This window comes from Crinia signifera, chromosome 12 (genome assembly GCF_055691185.1).
Source record: "Crinia signifera chromosome 12, ASM5569118v1, whole genome shotgun sequence".
In the NCBI taxonomy this organism is placed as follows: Eukaryota; Metazoa; Chordata; class Amphibia; order Anura; family Myobatrachidae; genus Crinia; species Crinia signifera.
Window position 1 is genome coordinate 83,076,784 of NC_139228.1, and position 11,563 is coordinate 83,088,346.

The 11,563-nt window shown below is 47.2% G+C and overlaps 1 protein-coding gene across 1 annotated transcript in view; it reads left to right on the plus strand.

Moving 5' to 3' along the window:
• The window catches only part of KLC1 (kinesin light chain 1), a 68,950-nt gene extending 60,940 nt beyond the window's left edge, over nt 1-8,010 (plus strand). The window contains exons 7-10 of the mRNA XM_083167864.1: nt 589-690; nt 1,978-2,151; nt 2,228-2,327; nt 7,860-8,010. Coding sequence (XP_083023990.1) covers nt 589-690; nt 1,978-2,151; nt 2,228-2,327; nt 7,860-7,963 — 480 coding nt within the window. The 3' untranslated portion in view covers nt 7,964-8,010. The remainder of the gene's footprint in view (nt 1-588; nt 691-1,977; nt 2,152-2,227; nt 2,328-7,859) is intronic.
• The last annotated feature ends 3,553 nt before the right edge of the window (nt 8,011-11,563 follow it).

Here is an 11,563-nt window from a genome sequence, read left to right on the forward strand (position 1 = left end):
TTTAATTGACTTAGAGCAATGCCAGCTTCTGATGCCTAACAAGCCTATTGTAAAGGCCAATTATTCCAGGTGGCAGAAATGATAATAAATACAGGAGCTGTTACACCCAATTTGCAAGGTTAGCGGAAAATTGATTTTTTTTTTCTTCAAAGGATCCTAAAAAAAAATCTTGCTGCACTGCAGATACACGAGTATGGCAATGCCACTGTTACAGCACGGCATGTGGTACCTGTAATAGGCAGTGAGCCGCCATTGTTGTGTTTCATCTTTACCGTCCTTTTTAGTCTCCTACTCTTGTAGGGTATAATCAATATTTCCTTTATTTGCCTCTTTTTCCCAGCAATGATCTATCCAATGCTAATCTTTCAGTGCCCGCGTCACTGTTTGTGTGCGCTTTGTAAACCCGATGAAGTAACAGTGCTCTTTTGTACTGCGGTGATGATGGCTCCCCCCCGCCCCCACATCCCGGTCGGAATTGATTTATGTTCTTCAGTGATCTATCCTTGTCCTTGGGGACCCTTTGTACTTTGATGTGATTGTGCTGAGATTGCTGCCTGTGGATATTAAGCAACGTCTTCCATTCTGCAGGTGGCGGCAACGCTGAATAACCTGGCGGTTCTCTATGGTAAGCGGGGGAAGTACAAGGAAGCAGAACCATTGTGCAAAAGAGCCTTGGAGATCCGGGAAAAGGTAAGATGGTCGTACGGCAAGTTACTGCATCTTCTAGGGCTGTGATGGGGAGACGCTGCTTGTGTGTTGGACAGTATACCTGTAACACACTGATCAGTATTCAGTGATTTGTGCGAGCTGTGACAGCGAGCAGTGCTGCCTGCTCCCTGTCACAGCTCGCAGGGTCAGTATTTAATTGCCCCCCCCTGCACACGCTGTTTCCCCCTCGCTATGGGAAACAGCAAAGCTTGCGGCTAAATGCAGCGGGCTCCCTTCATTAGCCGCGAGCCTCGCTGTTTGGAGGAATCCTCGCCCTCCTCTGACAGCGAGGATTCCCCCGAAACGTTGAATACGGTGAGCGGCCGACGCAGGGGTTAAACTGCGAGGAGCACTTGTTTTCGGCGATCCCCGCCACCTCTCTTTATCTGCCGTCAAACAGACATCCTGTTTTCTCATAGAGGGGTTTGGCTTTAGTTTAGTTACACAGTGCAGTATTGACCCCTAGGGGGCACTATTGTATTAGAATGTATAACGAAGGAACCAGTCTAGCAACGTGCACCCTTGTTAAAGTGTACATCTCGTAATCGCCTTGGCCGCCAGCATTTTGTGGATATGAGATTGTAGCTTCTCCATTGAGAAAAGCTACACTTCCAGAAAAATGAAACTAGAAATGATTACTTCAGTGAGCAATTCATTACTCACCGGCACATTTTCCTGGTCACCTAGCTGGTGCACAGGTGTAGTCATTACTCACCGGCACATTTCCCTGGTCACCTAGCTGGTGCACAGGTGTAGTCATTACTCACTGGCACATTTCCCTGGTCACCTAGCTGGTGCACAGGTGTAGTCATTACTCACCGGCACATTTCCCTGGTCACCTAGCTGGTGCACAGGTGTAGTCATTACTCACTGGCACATTTTAAATAATCCACTGATGTCTCACTTGCAAATTCAATGAGGAGATCTGGAAAACTTGAACCGTGTGGTGTCCTGGGGACGGGCGTTTGAGTACTTGGCTGTTGAATTTAAGGCTCTGAATCTTTTGGATGTATCTCGTTACAATGCGTTACAAGGATAAACTAGACCTGATGGTTCCACTGTTCCTAGAGTTGGGGGTTTAATCTTCACATTCTGATACCTTGACCATATCAAAAAAGTAAATTTGTTGTGTTTTAGAGAATGATCCTGTTCTAGGATAAATGATTTCTGTTGAGCAAGGAGCAGCTGTAAATGAGCAGGGAACTCTAGTCCAGGTATGGTTTCTGTACAGTTACCATTGCGCTATACTGACCGTTGGTTTATGTGCAGGTGCTGGGGAAAGACCACCCTGATGTAGCCAAGCAGTTGAACAACCTGGCGTTACTCTGCCAGAACCAGGGGAAGTACGAGGAAGTGGAGTATTACTACCAGAGGGCGCTGGAGATCTATCAGACCAAACTGGGGCCAGACGATCCAAACGTGGCAAAAACAAAGAACAACTTGGTAAATGAGGCTTAATTGTGACCCTTCACCCCCTCTCCAGCTGTCAGTGACTAATGGTCATTTTTGTGTTTTCAAGGCTTCCTGCTACCTGAAACAAGGCAAGTTCAAGCAGGCGGAGACCTTGTACAAGGAAATCCTGACGCGGGCACATGAAAGGGAGTTTGGATCAGTCGATGGTGAGGGTTGGGACTTACACAGAACTAGTTAGTTACATATCGTATTGGACTCATCTGTATAATCCGCTGCGCTTCATGTTGGGGTTAGCTGTCGTTAGACATTTTATAATAAGTGACCAATGAAATTCACCTGTTTACCATATTTGGCTTAATGGGAAACTACTGTCTGTGAAAGGCATGTCCAAACGGTGGCCCTCCAGCTGTGAAACTACACATCCCAGCATGCCTTGCCATAGTTTGAGCACTCCCTAATAGCAAATCTGTGGCAAAGCATGATGGGACTTGTAGTTTCACAACAGCTGGAGGGCCATAGTTTGGACATGTTTATTTACGCAGCGGTGGCTTTTGTAATCCAACATCCTGGTGGTTTGGACCATGAGTCTCGCACATCCCGGATGCTTTGCATAAACCTCTATTCACAGGGTAGCGGACGGGGGTCGAAATCATTCCATGGTCGCCGATTATGGAAGGATTGTTACCCTCTTCGCAAATCAGTCTGGGCTGCGGCATTCAGGGCAGGCGGCTGGCGTCGCATGGGGATGCCCAGCGGTTTCTTGGTTGCATGCAGGAAACACCTGTGCTGCTGCCCGCTACCATCCTGCTTCCCCCCCCTCTGTGCGAGTACCACGGCAACTACGCAAGTCACCGCAGGCGCCCGTGAAGCAGCCCTACACATGCGAATATGTGCGTGCGCAGTGCAAAAACATCAGTCTCTGGTGCGAACGTACCGTGAACCGAGTAATCAGAATGGTCATAGTGACAAACACATGGGAGCCTCACAAGTAAGGATGCCTTATAGTCTACACATAGCTAGAAGGCGACAGGACACCATACTGTGTGTAAGGTTTGTATGTCTCTTCTGCCCGATCAGTGATTGTCTCTACCCCCCCCCCCGTACTTGGCAGCTCTCCCCCAGTGTCACCCCTTGTATAGTCTACACATAGCTAGAAGGCGACAGGACACCATACTGTGTGTAAGGTTTGTATGTCTCTTCTGCCCGATCAGTGATTGTCTCTACCCCCCCGTACTTGGCAGCTCTCCCCCAGTGTCACCCCTTGTATAGTCTACACATAGCTAGAGGGCGACAGGACACCATACTGTGTGTAAGGTTTGTATGTCTCTTCTGCCCGATCAGTGATTGTCTCTACCCCCCCCCCCCCCCCGTACTCGGCAGCTCTCCCCCAGTGTCACCCCTTGTATAGTCTACACATAGCTAGAGGGCGACAGGACACCATACTGTGTGTAAGGTTTGTATGTCTCTTCTGCCCGATCAGTGATTGTCTCTACCCCCCCGTACTTGGCAGCTCTCCCCCAGTGTCACCCCTTGTATAGTCTACACATAGCTAGAGGGCGACAGGACACCATACTGTGTGTAAGGTTTGTATGTCTCTTCTGCCCGATCAGTGATTGTCTCTACCCCCCCCCCCCGTACTCGGCAGCTCTCCCCCAGTGTCACCCCTTGTATAGTCTACACATAGCTAGAGGGCGACAGGACACCATACTGTGTGTAAGGTTTGTATGTCTCTTCTGCCCGATCAGTGATTGTCTCTACCCCCCCCCCCCCCCGTACTTGGCAGCTCTCCCCCAGTGTCACCCCTTGTATAGTCTACACATAGCTAGAAGGCGACAGGACACCATACTGTGTGTAAGGTTTGTATGTCTCTTCTGCCCGATCAGTGATTGTCTTTACCCCCCCGTACTTGGCAGCTCTCCCCCAGTGTCACCCCTTGTATAGTCTACACATAGCTAGAAGGCGACAGGACACCATACTGTGTGTAAGGTTTGTATGTCTCTTCTGCCCGATCAGTGATTGTCTCTACCCCCCCCCCCCCCCCCCCCGTACTTGGCAGCACTCCCCCAGTGTCACCCCTTGTACAGTCTACACATAGCTAGAGGGCGACAGGACACCATACTGTGTGTAAGGTTTGTATGTCTCTTCTGCCCGATCAGTGATTGTCTCTACCCCCCCCCCCGTACTCGGCAGCTCTCCCCCAGTGTCACCCCTTGTATAGTCTACACATAGCTAGAAGGCGACAGGACACCATACTGTGTGTAAGGTTTGTATGTCTCTTCTGCCCGATCAGTGATTGTCTCTACCCCCCCCCCCCCCCGTACTTGGCAGCTCTCCCCCAGTGTCACCCCTTGTATAGTCTACACATAGCTAGAAGGCGACAGGACACCATACTGTGTGTAAGGTTTGTATGTCTCTTCTGCCCGATCAGTGATTGTCTCTACCCCCCACCCCCCGTACTTGGCAGCTCTCCCCCAGTGTCACCCCTTGTATAGTCTACACATAGCTAGAAGGCGACAGGACACCATACTGTGTGTAAGGTTTGTATGTCTCTTCTGCCCGATCAGTGATTGTCTCTACCCCCCCGTACTTGGCAGCTCTCCCCCAGTGTCACCCCTTGTATAGTCTACACATAGCTAGAAGGCGACAGGACACCATACTGTGTGTAAGGTTTGTATGTCTCTTCTGCCCGATCAGTGATTGTCTCTACCCCCCCGTACTTGGCAGCTCTCCCCCAGTGTCACCCCTTGTATAGTCTACACATAGCTAGAGGGCGACAGGACACCATACTGTGTGTAAGGTTTGTATGTCTCTTCTGCCCGATCAGTGATTGTCTCTACCCCCCCCCCCCCCCCCCCCGTACTCGGCAGCTCTCCCCCAGTGTCACCCCTTGTATAGTCTACACATAGCTAGAGGGCGACAGGACACCATACTGTGTGTAAGGTTTGTATGTCTCTTCTGCCCGATCAGTGATTGTCTCTACCCCCCCGTACTTGGCAGCTCTCCCCCAGTGTCACCCCTTGTATAGTCTACACATAGCTAGAGGGCGACAGGACACCATACTGTGTGTAAGGTTTGTATGTCTCTTCTGCCCGATCAGTGATTGTCTCTATCCCCCCCCCCCCCCGTACTCGGCAGCTCTCCCCCAGTGTCACCCCTTGTATAGTCTACACATAGCTAGAGGGCGACAGGACACCATACTGTGTGTAAGGTTTGTATGTCTCTTCTGCCCGATCAGTGATTGTCTCTACCCCCCCCCCCGTACTTGGCAGCTCTCCCCCAGTGTCACCCCTTGTATAGTCTACACATAGCTAGAAGGCGACAGGACACCATACTGTGTGTAAGGTTTGTATGTCTCTTCTGCCCGATCAGTGATTGTCTCTACCCCCCCGTACTTGGCAGCTCTCCCCCAGTGTCACCCCTTGTATAGTCTACACATAGCTAGAAGGCGACAGGACACCATACTGTGTGTAAGGTTTGTATGTCTCTTCTGCCCGATCAGTGATTGTCTCTACCCCCCCGTACTTGGCAGCTCTCCCCCAGTGTCACCCCTTGTACAGTCTACACATAGCTAGAGGGCGACAGGACACCATACTGTGTGTAAGGTTTGTATGTCTCTTCTGCCCGATCAGTGATTGTCTCTACCCCCCCCCCCGTACTCCGGCAGCTCTCCCCCAGTGTCACCCCTTGTATAGTCTACACATAGCTAGAAGGCGACAGGACACCATACTGTGTGTAAGGTTTGTATGTCTCTTCTGCCCGATCAGTGATTGTCTCTACCCCCCCCCCCCCCCGTACTTGGCAGCTCTCCCCCAGTGTCACCCCTTGTATCTAGGCCAGGCCTTAGTCTGTGGCCCTTGGCTATGATTAGTACACATGTAGAAGTGTACAGAAGGCATTGGTAAATTGCAAGGTGATGAAGACCACAATACTGGTTCTGGGTGGTAGGTTCTGCGAGCATATTAGTGACATTATGGAGGAGAGAAGTATTTTGGTGATACGATAATTATATAGTCTTGTTCGTTATGTATGTGTGCCTGTAATACATTAATTAAACCCTGCATAATGGTGCGTGGAAGCTCATATGGACCGTTCCTAGAAAGGTCTCCACCAATTAAATTGATGCCCTTCTAGGGTTCGTTTCACTTTGCTCTGAAGCTCCCAGCCCAGTCTGTCCCCAGATGACTATTGTGTGTGTACCAATAGGGCTGCAAACACAAATAAGCAAGTCCGGACAGGTAGCATAAGTACGGTATATAGCCGCACATAGGGGGCATTCAATTGTGGTTTTGTTCCCTTTTTCACGCCTATTCTCCTATTTCAAAAGTTTTATATGTGGTGATATTTAAGTCCTTCCCCAGATGTTAGTGATCACGCTTTTAAATAGTCATCTAAACTTCATCAATTTCTCGTCTTTTAATTCACCTGGGTGTCGGGTGGTGATAAGTGTTATTTTTTATTTTATTTTTTTAAATGAATGATTTATTTAATGTGTTTACCTTTTATTTAAGGGGTTAATTGTAAACTTCAAAAATAAAAGTATAGGCACCCCCACCCCCCTTAGAGTATATGCACCCTCCACATAGTGTATGCCCACTGGCAAACCCCCCCCCCCAAGTGTGTGTGTGTGTGTGTGTGTGTGTGTGTGACAGACGGATCACCCTGCTGGGTCAGTGGCGGAAGGCTCCGGCTCCCTGCACAGCGCCGGGGTTAGTCTTCTCTCCTGTGGGCGGCAGGCTACATCGCTCATCCTCCACTCTTCATCTTCCGTGGCGACTCCCTGTATGTGGCACCTGCCCGTCTGCTTTTCAGAATCACGCCACAGGACACATTCGAGTACGGTCGGGCATGGGGCTGCGTGAATTAAATGGCGTCTGCTTAACAGGGGGTGGGCGCTTTTATAACGGAGACAAACTTGTATGACTGGGCAGAGTAAACCTGCGGGCATCTTATTAGGGGCAGCAATGGGGGAAAGGCAGATAAAAATTTAAAAAAAAATTACACCCTCTCTTCAACAGGGGCAACACTTTTCAGGTAGGCCGCTACTCCTCACTGCTCCGCACCTCCTCTCCTACAAAATGCAGCACTGCAGCTAAATAGACTAACAGGGTGGGGCTAAACACGGTGGGCGGAGTTAAACTGGGTGCAACAAAATAGGGAATAGAAAAAATGTCGCGCAAATAAAATATATCCAATCCGTGATATAGAAAAACAGGATAAAATGGGAGTGATAATTAAGACCAACTACAAAAAATAAATTAATAGCACACTCTGCCACCACTTCAAAAGACGTCAGGCGCATGTATCTTGTGGATAAAAAATGGTGCCCAAAAGTAAACCTGTGAATCCCCTCCTTACTGTTCATTCTAGCACTCTGCATCTTTCAAAACCTATGCAATTCCTCTTTCCTGCCTGGGGGGTGTCACTCTTTCCTTCGGTGCTTCTAGCAAAATCTGGTCTGTATTTCAGCGCTGTTATACTGACCATACATGTGCTAGAAGCAGCACAACTGCCACCCCAGGCAGGGAAGAGGAACTGCATGGGTTTTGAAAGACGCAGGGTGCTAGAATGGACACTACCACTTACTTGTGCCTTAAGCCAACTCTGAATCCACTGCGTAATGTTTATATAACCCACAGGAAAATGTGTATAGGTATATTGGACGTTTTACAAGCTAAAGAGAGACATGTTTAATATTTATCTTTGCTGATCTTTCTACTTTCGTGTCTCATGCCTTGTAGATGAAAATAAACCAATCTGGATGCACGCTGAAGAAAGAGAGAAATTCAAAGTAAGATTTGGTCATAAATTGGGCCGAACGTATAAAAAGAGCAATGGACCATGATAAATATGTGTGTGTGTGTGTATATATGTATGTGCAGCATATTATTAATACATTTTGATTGCAGCTTAACACGTCCTAGTCTTTTTTTTTTTTTGGTTGGGGGATAGCTTTATGTGTATACAAACCATTCATAAATTCGCCTTTTATAGTAGGAATGGCTATGGACATCGATGATTCGAAATCATCGATGGTTTGTGGCCGATGTCAAATACTTTTGTCATCGATGGGGGAGAACCAGATGGTTTCCCTACATCGATGGCACAACAGAAACTGTTTTTTTTTTTTTTTTTTTTTGAGATGCCGAGACACAGAGCATAGCTCCACCCCCTGACAACCTAGAAACCCCACCCTCACATTCTGATTGGCCTATGGGCCAGTCAGTCAAAGAGAATGGATGACCTTCAATAGCTAAAACTATCAGTGGCTGTCCATCACATGGTTTGTAACTATCGATGACTGGTTGCAGAATCGCCATCGATGGCAACCATTGTCCTTTTTGAATATGAATATGAGCAACTCAACCTGTAATAAATATTGACATAAATTTAGTTTTTTCTTGCGAATGTATTGCCATGTAGTTCTCTACCTCAACGTCTTGTTCCTGTCTGCACTGAGATGTAGTACCCAGAACTGAGCACAGGATCCAAAGTGGGGCATCACCAATTACGGTACCTGCACTATTACGGTAAAACAATTTGGCCACCCCTGGTAATTGTGGAATTCAGGTGTTTCAATCAGACCTGTTGCTTCAGTTGTATTTAATCAAGCACCAGGCATTGCAGTCTCTATTTGCAAACATTTTTCATACAAAATGGGTCGTTCTGAAGAGCTCAGTGACTTCAAGCATGGTACTGTGATAGGATGCCACCTTTACGTGGTACTGTGATAGGATGCCACCGTTACGTGGTACTGTGATAGGATGCCACCGTTACGTGGTACTGTGATAGGATGCCACCTTTACGTGGTACTGTGATAGGATGCCACCTTTACGTGGTACTGTGATAGGATGCCACCTTTACGTGGTACTGTGATAGGATGCCACCTTTACGTGGTACTGTTATAGGAAGCCACCTTTACGTGGTACTGTTATAGGATGCCACCTTTACGTGGTACTGTGATAAGATGCCACTGTTAGGTGGTACTGTGATAGGATGCCACCTTTACATGGTACTGTGATAAGATGCCACTGTTAGGTGGTACTGTGATAGGATGCCACCTTTACGTGGTACTGTGATAGGATGCCACCTTTACGTGGTAATGTGATAAGATGCCACAGTTACGTGGTACTGTGATAGGATGCCACTGTTAGGTGGTACTGTGATAGGATGCCACAGTTACGTGGTGATGCCACAGTTACGTGGTACTGTGATAAGATGCCACAGTTACGTGGTACTGTGATAGGATGCCACCTTTACGTGGTACTGTGATAGGATGCCACAGTTAGGTGGTAATGTGATAAGATGCTACAGTTACGTGGTACTGTGATAGGATGCCACTGTTAGGTGGTACTGTGATAGGATGCCACAGTTAGGTGGTAATGTGATAGGATGCCACAGTTAGGTGGTACTGTGATAGGATGCCACAGTTAGGTGGTACTGTGATAGGATGCCACTGTTAGGTGGTACTGTGATAGGATGCCACTGTTAGGTGGTACTGTGATAGGATGCCACTGTTAGGTGGTAATGTGATAGGATGCCACCTTTATGTGGTACTGTGATAGGATGCCACAGTTAGGTGGTAATGTGATAGGATGCCACAGTTAGGTGGTAATGTGATAGGATGCCACTGTTAGGTGGTAATGTGATAGGATGCCACCTTTACGTGGTACTGTCATAGGATGCCACTGTTAGGTGGTAATGTGATAGGATGCCACCTTTACGTGGTACTGTGATAGGATGCCACTGTTAGGTGGTAATGTGATAAGATGCCACAGTTACGTGGTACTGTGATAGAAAGAGTTCTGAAATGCCACTGGTGTCCAAATAACTGTGTCCCTATAGAATATTTAGTGGCATTACGGCCTCTTTAATTCCATTTCCTTTTCTATGTGACCAACGGATCCAGGCCCATTGTGGTGCTCCATTATCCACCTGCATTTACATCACCAGAAACAGTGATGAACCTCAGTTGTTCTTCTGCAACTCCCTGTCCCCCTACCAGTGACTGATAAATGTAACATGAATACATCCCATGTACACCCCTTACCCCACAGACTTTATCAGACCATATTTTCCTGGCTCACTGGACACTTCTCAAACTGCTCCTTTAGTGTCACCCTTTCGCCTCCTACTATCTGTTGAGGTCCCACAAGGCTCTATTCTCGGCCCTCTGCTTCTCTGACTATGGGCTAGATGTGTTGGTAAACCTGATCACTCATCTGGTCTCAAGTAACTTTCTTTCCCCGTCTTGAGCAGCCAACTCTCCCTCTGCAATTTCCACATGGATGTCCCAGTACCTAAAGCTTAACATGTCCACACTGAGCGCATCTCGCCTCTTCTGAGTCTCCACTTTCCACCAAATCCCCCTCACCATCATCAGCATGCCACAATCTCCCAAATCTGAGTCCATCCTATACTTTTATTCATATCCATCTCTTCCAGTCACCTCCACTTTACAAATATTGCCAGAATCCATCCTCTTCTAACCCAAGATGCTGCTAAATCTATTATCCAATATCTCCTCTTCTGCGGTGACGGTTGCAGCTTCCTGCTATCTGTTGCTCTCTTCCCCCGACTATCGCTGCTTCAGTGTGGTCCATTGTAAATGCTGCCGAAAGGCTCTTCTCCCACTGCTCCATATCTGGTGCTTCGCTTTTCCCAACTCTACATGTCCTTCAGAATCCAATTTATTCTGTACTCCTAATGATCAATCCCTTAACAATACAACCCGTGTTGACCTGTGCCATGCATCGTGATGCTTAATCTGCCACTTTATAACGATTGCTTTGCTACAAAACTTTTAGTTTTAAAATCTTCATACACTGCGCAAGAAAGCGCAGAAAAAATAAGTTGTGCCCAGGCCTCTCGCACCATATAGCGCAAAAAGGGTTTATAAGAACACATCTGTACATCGTAAATTTCAGATCAAAATGTTGGATCTACCCCCTGTCCTGTGCTACGTATTTGGTATCTGTATTTCCGCCTTCTTCTCCCTTGTCACCATCTACTTATGGCGTTCTTTGCAGCACCGGATCGGCCTGAAAATCATTAAACACTTCCTGAAAACATAACATATAAAGTATATATTACGGCTCACATTACTCATGCCATTACTACCCATAATAACACTCCATCACACCTGCCCCACTAGCACCTAGCGCCAACCTGTTCTACCCACACTGGTTCACCCTCATACCTACCCTTCTCTCATTTATACTACACACAGTAATGTTCTCTCTATTGCCGTTTGTACGTGTGTGTGTGTGTGTGTGTGTGTGTGTGTGTGTGTGTGTGTATATATGTATGTATGTATGTATATATATATATATATATATATATATATATATATATATATATATATATATATATATATATATATATATTGGTCTCGGGCGGCCTCCTTTAGGACATGGATGTTTTTCCAATTTGCCTGTACCCATTA